The following is a 16629-nucleotide window of genomic DNA, read 5'->3' on the forward strand; positions in this document are numbered from 1 at the left end:
CGGGTGTGTGTGTGAGGTGGTGTGTGTGAGGCAGTGTGTGTGTGTGAGGCGGTGTGTGTGTCCGGGTGTGTGTGTGAGGCGGTGTGTGTGTCCGGGTGTGTGTGTGTGTCCGGGTGTGTGTGTGAGGCGGTGTGTGTGTGAGGCGGTGTGTGTGTGAGGCGGGGGCCGGCTGACGAGAGGCAGCAGGTGCTGCCGGCCCGGCCCAGCCCAACCCACCCCCCCACCCCAGTGCGCGCGCTCCCCCCGGGGGGGGGGCGGCCCCGGCGGCCGCAGCCGAGCCGGCCCCGCCCGCCCCTGGGGGGCTCGGTCACCTCGCGGGCGGAGCGGCCGGCGCGGGCCCGCGCCCGGGATCCTCCTCCCGCTCCCTACGCGCCGCTCCGACGTCAGGCGCGGGAGCGGGAGGCAGCGCCCAGCGCCGCCGTTGCCAGAGACTCGGCGGCTGCCGGACGGGGCGGACGTCGGGGCGGCGACTCCCGGCGCGGCCCGTCTGCCGGCAGGGGAGTGGAGAGGAGGGTGCTATGGCCGACGTGTTCCCGGGCTCCGAGCCCGGCGCGGCCCCGGACGCGGCGCGCCGCTTCGCTCGCAAGGGGGCCCTGAGGCAGAAGAACGTGCACGAGGTGAAGGAGCACAAATTCATCGCGCGCTTCTTCAAGCAGCCCACCTTCTGCAGCCACTGCACCGACTTCATCTGGTGAGACGCCCCGCCGCGGCCCGCGCCCCCCGGCCCGCCGCGGCCTGCCGCCGCGCCCCCCCCCCCCCCGGCCCGCCGGGCTCGCCCCCAGCACCTGCGTCGCCCCCCGCCGGCTGCCTCCTTCCGCAGCCGTCGCGCTGGAGGGGCCGGTTTCCCCCCGGGGTCGGGCAGGTGAGTCCCCCCGGGGGGGCTCGGCGCTGTTGTCCCGAGCCCGGGGCAGGCAGCGGCGCTTCCCGGCGGGCTGCCCGCCGCGGCAGGCGAAGCCGCTCATCACCCGCCCCGCCTTCAGCCCCTCTCGGCCCCGCCGCTGGGGCCAGGCCCGGGGTGGGGGGGGGGGTGGGGGACCCGCCGTGCTGTGTGGTTCCCCCCCCCCTCGGCCGCTGCTCCCTGGCACAACTTCGCAGCCCTGCCTTTAACTTTGCTGTCTGTTTATTTCCTCTCGCTGCCAATGGAGGGCAGGAAGATTGGGAGCGCGCGGTGGCACTGCGGCTGGGTCCTCGCGCTTAGGAAAGAGATCTTATTTTGGGGGTTTTGTTTTTCTTTTTTTTTTTTTTTTCCTCCAGAGAATGGTTTTTGCTAGGGAGGAAGGGAGCGAGGCTCTTCCTCCCAACACCCTCCTTACTGAGCTCTCGGGGGTGGGGAGAAGAAAACGTGCCTCTGGGATCCCGCCGTGCCCTCTCCTGGGCAGGATTGCGGCTCCGCTGCAGGCCCAGCCGCGCTGCTGCTGCTCCGGCGCGCTTGTCTCTGCGTGGTTCAGCTCTGTCTGAAACCCTCCCTCTCCCGTGGCGGGAGCGGGCGCGCGAAGTCTGCTCACACATGTCCCGTGCCCTCGGCTAGGTGAGGCAGCACCGGCGGGTGGGCAGGCGTGTGCCCTTGGGTCCGGGTGAATGTTTTGTGCCTTCAGCTAGCACGCGACAGAAACAACTTGTGCTTCCTTTCCTCTTACCTAGGAAGAGATGAGGCTTGGTCTTCAGCGTTGCTCTGCTCCTGAAGTTGCCGAGGGTTTCCTTGCAGGTTTCCTTGCCAAAATTGAGACCGGGCGGTTCATTTTAGCCAACTTTGTAGAAAGAGCAGAGGGGGATGCGCCCAGCTGGCTCTGTGTTTTTGGGCAGGTGTCTTGGTCTTGTCACAAGTGTTTATGTCCCTGAGTGCAGACGTTGGCCTACCTCCTTGTGTTTTCCTCAGTTTGCGGGCCGGAGAATCTGGGGCTGCTCCAGAAATGATTAAGATACGTTTGCAGAGTAAAGGGTTTGAAGGAAAGGAAAGGAAGGAAATCTGAGATGGGTGGACTGCAGGAGAAGCAAGCCAACTTCTTTGAGAGCGTGTGTTTTGTTTTGTTTTTAAGTTTTTCTATTTGAAAGAAAGTAGTCACAAAGTTGGGTATTGTAAAAGTGGGAGACCTTTGGAAACTGCTTCAAAATTATCCCGAAACAGGGAATTGGGAGGTGTGAAAGAATGCTGCAGGGCTATTGTCGGCCCATGTTTGTGCAGATGACTAACACGATTTAAAAAAAAAAAAAAGGGCAAAATACTGTAATAAGAAAAGGCACCTGATCACAGGATGCATTTAAAAGTGAAAGGATATCCTGTAGTTGACAGGTGGCAAGAGTAGCTGTAGTCTTTTGTTCTTTTTTGCTAGTAAGTCTAGGAAGCTCTTAACATTCTTCAAAACAGCATGTGGCAGCTCCAAAACTTTTGTTTCATTTCCTCATTTGAAGTTAGATGAAGCATTCTTTATTCCCTCAGATGCTTATTCAAGATATGTCTATGTTCAAAACGACGCGTGGCTATTAGCATGCCTTGTAAGGTATAAAGAATAGTAAATACAGCCTTTCAACACACTGTAATCTCTGTGCGAATAGGCTTCTTTTTTGTTTTTAGCTTATACTTGACCGGGTAATGTTTACCGAAATAATTTACTACCTCTTTATTTTCTTCAACAACTTTCACTTATCTGCTTCATTTCTGAAACGTGGTGGGTTTTTTTCTTTTTTTTGAGATATTTTACTCAAAATGCATTGCAACTGACTAGAGCATGGAATAGACTAGCCAGACCACAGCTGCTTAGTGTATGAATTTAGCTCAAATGCTGAACAATGGCTATGCTTTCAGTAGATATTAGAGGGATGTTCTTTACAAATAAGTCCATTTGAAAGGACAGAAAACTATCTAAAGCCTATTTCATGTTCTTAGTTCTGCTGTCAGCTTTCGTGGTTTTACGCTCTCATTTGCACACTTTCAGTACATGCTTTTTACCTTTGTGAACACAAGACATGAGAACAATAAAATAACATTATGGTATAGTCACATATGCTGCCGAGTAAACAAACAGTTTTATATTTATTTTGGATATGTTAGTTTAGACCTACTTATAACGACAGTAGGTAGAGACTTTTGAGCAGAAGTTTACAAAAATAATCAAAGTTGTATAATGTGAGTTTTCATCTGAATTAACTGTGTACCAAAGATTTTGTCCATTTTCTATTTTAAAAAAGAGCAAAAAAAAAAGAAAAGAAAAATGGATAAATGTTTATTACATTGCCACAAAGTCCATAATTCAATTTCATGTTTTTAAGTGTGTACAGCCTACTGGCTGGCTTCTACACATAGTTGGTTTAGGTTTGTTACTCTCTTAGAATAAGCAACTGCAACTCTTCAGATGAAAAACATTCTATAAAGAGGGAAAATATAGAGAAATGTTTGTAAGTTGTATACTCAAAACATTTATTTTTGTGGGAAGAGTGTTGAATGTTTAAAAGTAAATAAATAGGGCAACAGTATGGCATTTTGCCAGAGGTATAGTAGGTATTTGAACTCTGGATAGCATGTAGAACACTTGTGTATCACTGTATTCATAGGTAAAATATTATGTGCATATTTATATTTTGTTATGGAAATTAAGGAAACTGAAAGAAAAGTTCATATTAAGTTAGTGACCCTTTATTATAGTTTATATTGAAACAAGCAAAACCTTTAACCTTCCCACTTTCTGTACAATAGACTACTGTTATCTAGCTGAGATGCGTAACGATATCAGTAAGCATCACTAAAATTTGGTTTAGAAACTGTTTGGTTTGTTTTATAGGCCTTTCCTAGAACTTGGAACGTTTTATATTGCTGTTAAGTATATGTGTGGCATGCAGTGAGTTGAAATATTATGCAGTAATCACAGATGATGTTAATTGTAGATCCAAAATAGCTTGTGAAATAATAATAATAAAAAAAAATTGTTGCCAAAAGCTGAAATTACATAGCTGGTGACAGCTATTGTTCTCTGCTTTGAAATGGGTGGGCTGTTCTGTGTTGTATATTTTTAAATCTGTTGCTCTCTTAGAAAAATCTAAAGCAATTTAATATGAAGCTATTTTTATTTCATAATAGATTAATGAGAAGAAATGATAACTAAACATATTAAGACAGGTGTTTTTTTCTTTTCTTTTTTATGCAGGGGATTTGGGAAACAAGGATTTCAGTGCCAAGGTAAGCCACAGAATGGTTTGTTGGTTAGCATACACTGTTGCATCTTATTTGAAAGGTAGCTAAAACTGAAGCCTGCAGCAAGCTGGAAAGAATTAAGTCTGGAACAGCTAAGCAAGCGTCTCTCCCTGTGTAAATTTTAAATGAAGACAATTATTTAAGTAAATAACCATTGGTATTTATAGGGAATATATTGATCAATCAAATAATTGTGCCTGTTGTAATAGTAGAAATCAAAAGATTATGTTTTTCTCAAGTCTTCTCACATTGAATGTCATGTAATCTGCGTATAGTGCAGCTTCTAACTTTTCATGAAAATAAGCTATGCAGTTCAGATTTTGCACAGACTGTTTTTTGCATCACAAGCTCTTGTCTGTGTGGGCGTTTTGGAGAATGGATTCACTTTTTAGTCATACAGCTTCCTTTCATAACCCAAACTCCCTGTTCTTAATTTTCATACATTGTACATTTGGGAGGACCTTTGGTTTGAACTACGTTTTAGGACAGGCAGCATTTTTCTGTGTTATGTAACGTTCAGTTACCAAAAAAAAAAAAAAACCCCACATACAAAACCACCTAATAACTCACTGATTTAATAAATTCTGTTAACAGTTAGAATTTGAAAGCTGATACAGTGGAAGATAACTATATGCATGAAAACCAGAGCATGATATGCTATGTTCTCACATGTTCTGTTCTATTGCCAAAGTTTTATCTTTATTTAGCATTTAACCATAAAATAACCCTACCCAGATAGTGTTATTTGTTTTCCCTGTCATATGTTTGCCTAATTATGATGAGGCTTTTCCTTGTCCGTTTCTCTTCCCCCACCACCTTCTCTTTCATTTGACCTACTGATGTACCTTGTGTACTTGTTAGCTAGCCTTTTGGTAGTTTCTTTCATTACATTTTTTTAATGGTTGTTTGCTAATGCTTTAGAGCACATTTAACTATCCTGAATATTGCTTTTATTTATTAGTAGGTGAAATTATGTCTTCTGTGGTATTTTTGTGCAAGTTGATGTTAGTTGATACTTCTTGAAATTATACCCCTGAGAAACTGAATGTAAAAGGATGATGCCCTTTAAAGTTGTTGTAAGAAATATTTTTCTTTCTGCAAGTAGAAACATGAAGGCCTATGAGACATTTCTAATGTGTATTGAAAATGCTGTATGCTATATTTTAATGTAAACAGGCAACCATGGTCTTACCATAAATCTTATATACAACTGCCTCTATGTCTCTAGATGTTTATATTAAATTGTGTAGATGTCCTTTAGTCTTCTGCTACCCGTTGCATCCAGAGCCATGCTAAAGATCAGTCTGTAGTCATCAGTCAGTAATGAAGTAGCATTTCCTGAATTCCTATCCGTTCAGGATAGTTGACTGGTCTCTAGTTAAGGAATTATTTAGATATTCATTAGAGAATTCCATTGATATACAGAAAATAATTGCCAAATTTACCAAATTTACAGAGGATAACTGCATAATTTAAAAGCAGCTCCAATGTTGACTTTCTTCTATCTTTCAGTCAGGCAGCTAGTGGTTTATATTGGACACAATCTACTAATCTGAGCCACAAATCAGATTTAGTACGGCAGTTTTTTTTCCATTATTTTTTCTTCTGGAGCTGGAATTCCTTCTACTATCAGATGATTTTAGTTACCTAAGAATGGTTTTGTCTGATGGGGACTAACCTTTGTCAAGCTAGGTAAAAATTTAAATTTGATCTTCCCTCCACATGTACCTAACATTCCCTCCCATAAGCAAGAATGTAAGTAATAGAGAGGCTTTTCGGCTTTTTTTTTTTTTTTTTTTTTCTCCCTAATGCTTCAGAAGTGATATTTGTCTGGAATCTAAATATGTTCAAACCTGCCTTTTGCCTATAGCCAAGCAAGATTCTGCATTGTCTCTTTGATGAAGACTGTCTTGTACTTCAGTGTTTTGTCTGCATTCTTACACAGACAAAATCTGTAAGAAATACAGCTGTTCTGAGTTCCAAGTTTTATGGTAGTTTGCAGAATGTTGTTGTCAGTGAACGAATAAGTTTAGGAGGGTGGTTTTCTGTGGTGGTGCTTTTTTGCCATAATCAAAATCTGAGAGTTCACGCTCTTGGCAAAATAGTCTTCAAAAATGAAACTCCTGTGATAAAGTAAAGCAGCTGAATCAAAATTTTTCAGTTGAACTTTCTGAAGTTGCAATTAAAAAGTCACAACAATCGTTATTACAAGTGCAAAACGCTTCTCTTGGCGAGTTTTTTTTACCTCTTAGAAAATGTGAGGAATGGAGTACGGGTAGCAGATTCTTGCAGCTAAAGCTGGAAAGACATATGTAATAATCGAAATCGGTGAGAGTATGAAGAACTAAAAGAATTGGATGAAACTAGAAGGTAGGTTGCAAAAAAACCCCATTTTTTAATTAAGTAACTGTCTTTACAGAGAAGAATGACAAATGAGGAACATAATGGAAATTTCAGTATGACATGAGGGAAAGGAAAGAATATTATAATGACAGCTCCTAGTGTAACTATAGTTCTTGGTCTGTCAGAGTTTCCATTATAAGAAACAGTTTTTCAGCTCTGTTTTCAGGAGTGTTGTAAAATTTCCTGCTAGACAGAAACTTGATGTCAGGCAGGTTTAAGAGTTAGGTAGTTTTAGTATTGCCGAAGTTGTTTTACGTTCTTCTGGCCTTAGTTACTAATGGAAATAGGAAAGCTGCATAATAATAACACATCAAACTGAAATGATGTTTCAGCTCTAAGAAACTGCAGCTATTCTATGAATTTTTGTGCTGCTAATTTATGAATTAAACAAAAGTTCTAGCTTAATGTTTATGCAGTATTAACTGTTGCAGCTAGCACAGTGTATGCTTATATATTTTTAAAACTTTCTTTAAAAGAAAGTCTCACACAAAATGCAATTCAAGTCTTATTTTTAAGTGACACCCTCAAAAGAGCAAATTTTTAGTTAATATTTAAAATTAAATTGTATTTGAATGAAAACCTAATGTTATGGTCTAATGATCTTGTTACCACTAGTATTTTTTCATTAGATTTGCCTTGATACTTGGAACACAATTTCAATTGTACATAATTATTTTCTTTTTCTGATTGACATGCCCGTGTTTCTGCTGTAGTGTTCAGCTTCAGCATTACATAAGAACGTTTAAATGAGTTCTTTAGAGTCAGAGAAACACCCCTTTTTTATTTCATTAGAAATCTCTGCAAAACTTTTTTTGTGTGCTTGTTTTAAAATTACAGGATCCCTATAAATTTACAAAAGACACAAATTAATTTTTGATATTGCTTTTAATCCCTTAATGCTGCAGAGGTTCAGGGCGCTGTTGTGTTATTACTGTGCAAATGCTTAGCAAAAGACAATCCATATCCTAAATCGCTTGTCTGTCTTAATGTATGTATTCTAATGCGAGTAGCTATAGTATATATCAGCAAGTAGATATTCCAAATTGCCACTTAAGCTTAGAGCTCTAAGTTGCTACACATTTTATTTCATGCAGCAGTTGTAGAATTTTGTTATTTTATAGGGTGGTTGGAAATATATTCTTCAGGGAGAGGGTTTGCAGTCAAGAAGTGTCTGTGAAAAAGTTCTGTGCCTGTATTTGGTGATGTGCGAATCTGAAAATAAAGTTGAAAGTGCAAGTTCAAAAGGACTAACTGTCTCCTAGGGATATATTTTTACTGACTCCTGTTATTAGGAAGCATTTTGTTGTTGTTGCAGTTTGTTGAAATGTATGTTTCATAGTAGATTTATACAAACGTAGACTACTCTAAAATACTGTGCTTTTGAAACAGGAGCTCTTACTCTGCTATATTTTTCTGTTGATTTTCTTTGTGATAGTGAAAACACGATGATAAGATTATTTTTGTGAGTTACGGCTTTGTTTTTCATACGTTGTCAAAAAGGGCAACAAGTTGTCTGTGACACTGAAAGCTTTTTTTCTAACGTTCACTTGAAAAATACTGCAAGAAGAATGTGAAAAAAGAATAATTTTAAACATTTTTTTGAGACTGCCACAGGATGAAAGTTCTTTTAAGAAAGCAGACTTTAAATCAAGCAAGCTTTTAGGTTAAGTTTTTGACTTTATCTTTCTGTTGATATTCAATGTTATACTCTCCGAGTTACCTGTTATTATTTCTATTTTATTTCTAAGAGAAGTATGTTTTGGTGAACAGAGAGCAAAAATAGTGAATCAGTAGAATGTGAAGGATGTATGTTGAAGAATTTGTATTCCCTTGTGTTTTGTAGTTTTAAGTTTGAGACCGAAGGGTCAGCAAGTTCCTTGAGGTGAAAATATTTTTTAGTTACAGCAGTATACATTTGATCAGGAACAAGGGCTGATCAGGGGCCCACCTGTGTTTCTCTCACAAATGGTCAAAACTTGTAGTTATTCACTGGAAAGATAATTATCAGCTAAGCAAGGTTTTCATGTGCATTTTCTAATTTGCATAAACAACAATTACAGAAATCAATTAAAACAGCGTATTATTTTTAGCTGGTCTGTGTAACCATTGTTCTTTTTGTTGCCTTTTTTTCCCTATCTTCATTCCTTCAGTTTATTTTCAGTACTCTTTTTTTTAATGGTAAATTTTATCTTAACTAGTTATGGTAAACTTTTTGGAACAGCGTGTATGTGCTAGGTATAGTTCCTGACACAAGAAGTGCCAGGCTAGTTAGAAGTCTGTGGTAATTATTTTAATAAAATTAAAATATAATTAAGAAGTGGTTGGGTCTTTGAGTGTCCTTCAAATATTGTAACTGTATGTATGATAAAAATTGCACATTAAACTACCACTTCATTTCCTCTTTTTTTTTAATCTGGTCCTTGACCTGTCTTCAACAGCAAAAAAACAAAAACAGGAAAAAAAAAAAACCCACCCCACTAACAAGAACCTACTTATTCCCTTTTTCCTTTTTTTTTTTTTTTTAATCATCTGTTTTCTTTAAAAATGTTGAATAGAAGATCCCGTTAGGTGGTAAAGAAACAAATTTTTAACATTATATCTGTGATCTAAAAATTTGAACCAGTGAAACCTCTGAATTCCTTTGACCTGGTTTACACGTACAGTTCTTATTAATTCTCCGTTCTGTTATAACGTGTTTATAGAGGAAGAAACAGAACCTTCATTATATAGGGATGAAGGCTTAGTTGGCAGTTTTCCATTCTGATGTTTGGTTTTCCCCTACGAACAGTTTCTTCTCGTTTATTGCCGTCTATATTCGTTTTTCTTTGTAACAGAAAAAAAGAAAAAAGAGACATTGCATTGCTATGCTGCTTTTTGTAGAAGTATTTTCTATTTTCCGTACTTGGAAATGTTATTGCCAAAGGGTGGATAAGATATAAAATAAGTTCCTCTCTTCATACTAAAACTGTTTTTCTTGTGTCATCGTTTTTGTGGAAAGGTTGGATGTTATAGGCCACATTTTGAACGGCGTATGTGTTTTTCTTCATATGCTCTCTATATCACTTGCTAGTCATGTACTACAGTTTACATTAACTAACATTTCTGCTCAGCCTGAGACTGAGAAATGAATTCCATGGAAGTCAATAAGAGTCTGTGGCTGTGTTGTGTAACTTAAAAGATCTGCCTAAAGTTATCTGAGACAAACTTAAAATAGGAATTCTTAAAGCAGTTGACTTTTTAATATATTGTTATGCATATACTTTAGAGGTATCCGTTCAAAAATAGAGCCTCAGAACACCACTCCCCTGCAACGCCTGCCTGTGGGTAGTACTACAGGTAGTAGTTTCCAGGGTTTCTCTAGCCAGCCGTCTTCTCCAGTGGCCCTTTTGCCCCTAAGCTTAGTAGTGTACCTGTGGACTCCTTCTCAAAGGACGGTAATATTGATGAGGTGCAGGTAACCTGACGTACAGTTTATTAGCATGTAGATAAGATGGTTTGTTGTGCGTTTGTCTTGCAGCCAGCTTGTATTTATTTATTCTTTCCTTACTTTGGCTGTCCGTCTCCTTCCACTTACAACCTATGTCCCATACAGTGAGGAGATATGGTTCTGTTCAGGGACTGGAGCCACTATAAATCTAGGTTCTAGTCCTGTCTCTGCTGTTGAGTTTTGAAAGATGCCTGAGCTAGTCCAAAATAACCCCTCTGCAGTGTGGATAAAATGGACGTCTAGTTCTGAGCCCTGTTTTCCTCACAGACCCGTTCCTGTTGGAGCGCTACTTGCTAGTGTAGACGTAAAGGTTATGCGTTCACAAGTGTTTCCTGTGCAGGTGAGGGGTCTGCTGTATAGAGCAATGATGCTCAGGGACAACGGAGAATAGGGCACCCTTGTCAGAAGAGGGAAGATAGGTGTATTCATGTTTATGAAGTGCTCTGTTACTACAGTGATGCGCATCATAAAAAATTTTTATAAATCAGATTTAAAAAGGTGCACAAAACGTGATTCACTAAATAGCCAATCGACTCGCAGTGGAACATGGCAACGAAATAGGGAAGTATGCCGTTGTACTTGAATTTTTTTTTTTCTCCCCTCAAAATTAGGCTCATCAAAACTGGAACACAGTTACATTTCATCTTCCAGCAAAAGGTTTTTTCTTGAATTATATTTCAATAGCAGAGCCATTTTCACCCTTCCTACACTTCTAACATGTTAAATTTTGTTTTGTTTACTTAAATCAGTTAGCTATCCCAGCAGTTTTTTCCAGTTAAAAAGAACTGACTGTTCCGTTGCCCTGGATGTGATTCCGTGAAGCTCTTCAGATTCTAGTTAAACATGTGGGAGTGATACCTCATTCAGAGCTGACAGCTAAACCAGTTTGAGTCCTGGGCAAGATAGTTTGGCACATTCTTTATTTTTCGTTGTGCCTTGGTGTAATAGTGCAACAAAATGGTGTATCAGCTACTGATACTCAGCCACGCTGGTGTAAATTTTATACAGTTTTTTTTTTTGGCAGATGTAAATGATGTATGCTGTGAGATGAATTTAATGAAATGTTGGAAAGAAGGGTGCAGAAAAATGAAATAAAGATGAAGAAAACAGATCTCCCTATTGGGAGGCACTGCCTCTTGGTTTTTTTGTGGGTTGTTTCTTTTGAAGGTGAAAGGTAAAAATAATGAGTAGTTTAATAAATACTTTACAGTGCAGTTCCCCAGCTTTTACCGCTGCAGTAGAAAGCATAAAATTCCAAGAGTGAATGAAACCACTGGGCATAAAGAAATATAGGAATCGGACTTCAGGGTCAAACTCTTGTATGTGCTGAAAATGAGAATTCCTACTTGATTTCAGTAGTGTTTGTTGAAGTCTTGTAGAGGTCGCAAGTGCTTGTGGGTTAGTTATCAGCCGTTAATTTTTCAGTTGTAGCTACTTATAAACAGTGCCTTCCATAAATATGATTCATAACAGCTGCTTTGTAAGTTAGGCAACCTAACATACGCATATGTGTCTTTCTTTGGATTTCAGTGTTGTTTATGTAAATTGGATTATAATTAGAATAAAGTTACTGAGTTTTTTGGTTCCCTTCTGTAATTATATAAGTTGGGCGGTGAGGTACTGCAGAATACATATGCCTTTTCTGAGCCTTCTAGTGACTTCATGTAGGTTTTGAGTTCTTCTGTCGCTGTTTTTAGTAGCGAAATGGTTTTGTCAAATGTGCTTTATTAGTCTAGATTACGTCCCTACAATTTTAAAGAGGTTGCTGGAACTATTATTTTTGCTCGTCTTCTGTTGTTTAAAACACATTAGCTGTCATATAATTTTTTTTCCAATGTAAGCTGATGCTGTAACACATTTTCTTGAACTAACAATGCAAGTTTTTCCAGAAAGACCAAAATAAGGTCATGCTTGCTCTCTTAATTTGCTGCTTCCTAATCTTTAAAAATAAAGCTGCAAAGCTGTAATTAATATTTGTCTTTATATAACAGCAAATCTAGATTTAGAAAAATATTTGTTCTTTGTTGACAATCACTTTTATAGATTGTTTGACACTGTCAGAAACGGGACTATGAATGGAGAATGGTCTATACAGGTAGCTTGCGTGGCACGTTCCAAGCATAATTTAGCTCATTTAATCATTGTTCAAGCTGTTTGTTTTCATTTTTCTTGTTTGTGGCTAAGAAAATTACCCATCTTCAAGAAACAAAATTGTAATTTTAAGATAGAGGTGCAGCCCCTCCCCCCTTTTCTTCATCTTCTATTGAAAGAATTGTATAAAACTCTTATTATTGTACCTGTTAGAAGTATTTACATATAAATAAGTGAAGCTTTTAGCTGCATTTAGAAGCTGGAACTTTTATTCTGGAGCAAAATTTATTAGTATTTTGTTTCTGACAGTTAGATTTTTTTTTCCCTCCAAATGATCATTAGAAAGACAGAGTAATGTGTAGTGAATATTAGTATGAAGATTGGTACCAATTTAATTAACCACTTTCAAATTTAAAATTTATGTAAATCAAATATTTAGGAATTGGGGCTGTATATGCTTGGGTTTCAAAGCTAATAATCATATCTCTGTGCACAGGTATCTCTATTTATATATGTTAAAACCAGAAGTCAAATAGTGACTCAAGAAGAGTACATCAAATATTTCATATATTTTTATAAAATGACTAAATGTAGGAAAAATATATACTAGCTTCAGACTGAGGGTAGAAATTCTCATTCTGAAGGGAGCTGAACTTCATTCCCAGTATAACTGTCCTTCCAAAACACAAGCCTTTCACTCCTCATTTTCATTTAAAATTAATAGCATTTTTAACTTCTCTGGAATGTGTGCTAAACGTATATTTAGTTCCTTAACAAACAAAACATTATTCATGCCTTAGGATGAGTTGGAAGAATAGTGTATCTTCTCCTTTCAACTTCTTAAGTTTTAGCTTATATCGGGTTTTTATTTTGTTTTTTACTCATCAACGCATCAGCCAGAATCCACTTTGAAACGTTGTTGTCCTCAGGAATTTGGTCATAATGATGTTGAAAGGTTTTGAGCCTTCCTGTTTTAGTGAAGGGTGCAGAATGAAGCCTTATCATGCAGAAATCTTTCATCTATGTTAGTGTTTTAGCATGTTGATTTTGCTAAGATTTTCCTCTTTTCCTAGGACTATAGTGTTACTAATCATGATCTACATTGGTATGACTTTTCTCTACCAGTAGCGTGGAACAATCTTTGTGTGAAGTGCGAAATAATTCCCCCTTATAATTGCTTTTAGATAGCTGAAATACGTCTGCAGTTTCATTCTTTCTGCTTCTGTATTATACTGTGTGCATTTGCGTGACATTTCCTTTTGATTCTCTGGGTAAAGAAATGGTAGCTAGTGCCTGAACTAGTTCTTCATTTTTTGCATAAGAGGTGATATGCCCAATATAAAGCTTTGTTTAATTAAGAAGTAGACAAATGCAGATTGCAGGAACTTACTGTGACAAATGACTGTTTGTCCTAGAAGACTTTTAGTCATGAAGAAAGTTGTTATTTTGTGACAGCAAATGTGTCCAAAATCTTTGGCTTAGTTATTTGTACTTACAATATGTGTTTGGTTGTACACATATCATCGTATTTGCTGCTGTAATACGAATACATAAATTATGCAGGAGCCAAAGCTGATTTTGCAAGTCGTGTGTTCTTATGTTTTATTATTTTTAGAGAAAGCTCATGTAAGCAGTCTTCTGACTTTAAAAATTCTAGTCTGGACTTAAGGCCATGTCGGGAGTAATGAATAATCTTTAGACTGAAAATATTTCTAGAAATGTAAATATGTATGTTGGGTGCACTTTCAGGTTTCCTGTATAAAACCAAAATTCTGGATGACGGTATTCATTTGGATTCATAATCTGAGTCTACTTTGTTGTTTTTTGGTGGAAAGTTAATTTTTACACTATTGGTGTGCCCATTTTGTAAAATTGAATACGTTTGTAGGTACTTAGGAAGTTTACCATGGATAACTTGGGCTTTTTGCACTGCTCTGTTGTGCATGACTTCACCATGTTTCAGGGACACTTGCAAAATTCTCTCTTTGTATAGAGGTTTTTTTTTATCTCTTGTATCCTGGCTCTTCTTTACCAAGCATCTTGGTGTCTTGTGAGGGAGTGTCTCCGCCTCCCTCTTCACCCCCATCCCACCATGTAGAGTAAAAGGAATGGTTTGCAACTGGTGACCAGGAGGCAGATTTTGAGGTGATAGGATTTTAAGGTGAAAAGGATAAATGAAGGTATCTCCTTCACATAGGTTATTCCTGGGAACTTAGTGTATTACTCGTAGCTGTTCAGTGGCTCCGAGAAGTAGTGAGTTTGAGGGTGTGTGTTTGTTTTATTGATATGTTCAATGATGTTTGGATGATGGGTAGACTTGCACTTAAGGTATTTCTGCTTTTAAAGTTTTTAATAGGTGCTATATACCCATTTGATTCACAGGCAGTTGTTGTGTGTCTGAAGATGATGTTCTTCTGGTTGATGACAGGTTTTGGTCATCTTGATTTTTTTTTTTTTCCTACTCCAATTTTTTATTTAAAAAAAAAAAAAGGTGGAACAGGTTGCCCAGAGAGATTGTGGCGTCTCCATCTTGGAGATATTCAGAAGCTGTCTGGACACAATCCTGGGCAATGGAGTCTAGGTGACCCTGCTTGAGCAGAGAGGTTGGACTAGATGACCTCCAGAGGTTCCTCTCAACCATTCTGTGAGTCTGTGAAAATGAGTAGATTTCAGCCTAAAAAAATCATTAATTTTTTTTTTAATTGGAGGAAACTTAAAAATAATCGTATTCCAGTAAATACAGAAATAGATTAATGCAACAGAACTGAATATATAGGTTTATATAATGTTTTCCAAGCTTTTCTGTCCTGACAGGTTAGTTGATTAAATTTGTGATGTGTCCTCATTTTAGTCAGATTTTGGATTGCTCTAATTTTGTTTGCTAATTTATACTTTAAATGAATTAAATTTGAGAGCATTCCAAGTGTGTCAGTTTTATATCTTCATTTCTTATCTTTGGCTTTTACAAATTACATCCATTGGATATATTTTTATAAGATGAGACTTCTCTGTTAATAAGTGAATGTGAACATAATAGAAGGCAACTTTTACCTTCCTGTGCATGAATAGTTTTCAGTTCTTCTGTATGTGTATAGGTCCATTGTTGAAATAAATGTTGCAAGAGAGTAATAAAAAGAGAGAAAACCATTTTGTTTATATTCTGTTTCAAATATTTTAATACCTAGATATTGCTCAGAATTCATTTTGATGTTATTGGGAGACCTTCAAGTATGAGCCTTTAAAACTCACAGGTAGTAATCTAGAATTGCAGGTTATTTCAACTGTTTCTAGTGGTGTTGTCAGTATACAGTATGTCCATGGCAAAATAACACGTGTGTTGTAAATGAGGTATAGATAGTCTGAAGGCCCTGGGGGAAGAAGAGTATATTTTGTTAAATAAAGCCCTATGAAAATGCCATTCTTTTTCAGAAATTTCAGTAGGCAAAGCGGTCTTGTTTTTTTCATTGTACTTGAATTCCTTATGTTGCTGTTTACTTGTCTAAATCTCATCTGTATGTTGGTACAAATAGTATAATTTGTTAGCATTTGTTTCTGAATTACCTATGCAGCAATTTCCTTGATTTGCCTATAAAAAGAGCATTGAAAAGCAGTGTAGTTACTGATGAGGATTTTAAATGCAAGGAGGTGTTTTATGCATTTTTCTTAGAAGTGGTATTGTTTCTTAAAAGGTCATAAAATCATTATGCTGCACAGCATGCTATAATATTAGCTGACTTTACTCTCTGGTTTTATGGCCAGTTGTTTCTCTGAGGAATACTTCACGTGTTTTGTTCTGCCGTGGGTGTCCAGGTGCATGACAAATCATGGAGACTGTAAAACTGATGCCTGCTCTTGTTGCCATATGTGTAGAAGTCAGTAAAGCTTGCTTCTAAGACTTCTGCAAAACTTAAGTCTTGCTTCAGTTTCCTGATGCTGTATAATGAAGAATGGTTTAATTTTCCTGCTTATATAAAGTTCTGTTCATCGTATTAAGCCTCAGCATGGGTCTGCTTGACTGGAACGTTTTGCAAAAACAGAATTTCAGTTTGTATGTTATTCATGGGGATACAAGGTCAGGTGTAATTTTCATTTTAGAATAGAAAGACATTACATTACAAATATGTAAAGGCTATATTTTATTCATATTTTGGTATTTTCTTCATCTTCTTTCCCTCAGAGCAAATGTTTTACATAGTGTCTTTGTTTCGAATGAAAAGAAAACAAAGCGGATCGGTTATCAGGGGTACTCCTGAAAGTCCTTTGAACAGAATATCCCTGGGAGCCCACCTACTGCTTTATATCTGGGACAGATATAATGGTCACGAACGCTGCAATTACAGCTCTTTTTTTTCTTTTTCTTCTTTCTTTCTTTTTTTTTTTTTTTTAAAAAAAGAGAACCTCATCACACCACAACAGGCAAACCGGGGGAGGAAAAAAAAAAAAGTAATAAAATGTGGATGGT

The 16629-nt window shown here is 38.4% G+C and overlaps 1 protein-coding gene across 3 annotated transcripts in view; it reads left to right on the plus strand.

Moving 5' to 3' along the window:
• Window positions 1-302: 302 nt before the first annotated feature.
• The window catches only part of PRKCA (protein kinase C alpha), a 166635-nt gene continuing 150308 nt past the window's right edge, over window positions 303-16629 (plus strand). For 2 of the 3 annotated variants that reach the window (XR_011135498.1, XM_068913761.1), the window contains exons 1-2: window positions 303-691; window positions 4140-4171. Coding sequence is in view for 1 of the 3 variants with exons in the window: in XM_068913761.1 (XP_068769862.1) it covers window positions 519-691; window positions 4140-4171 (205 nt within the window). In the remaining 2 variants the exon portion in view is untranslated. The remainder of the gene's footprint in view (window positions 692-4139; window positions 4172-16629) is intronic. The other variant, XM_068913762.1, reaches the window with a different exon arrangement.

Source organism: Struthio camelus, chromosome 19 (genome assembly GCF_040807025.1).
Source record: "Struthio camelus isolate bStrCam1 chromosome 19, bStrCam1.hap1, whole genome shotgun sequence".
Lineage (NCBI taxonomy): Eukaryota > Metazoa > Chordata > Aves > Struthioniformes > Struthionidae > Struthio > Struthio camelus.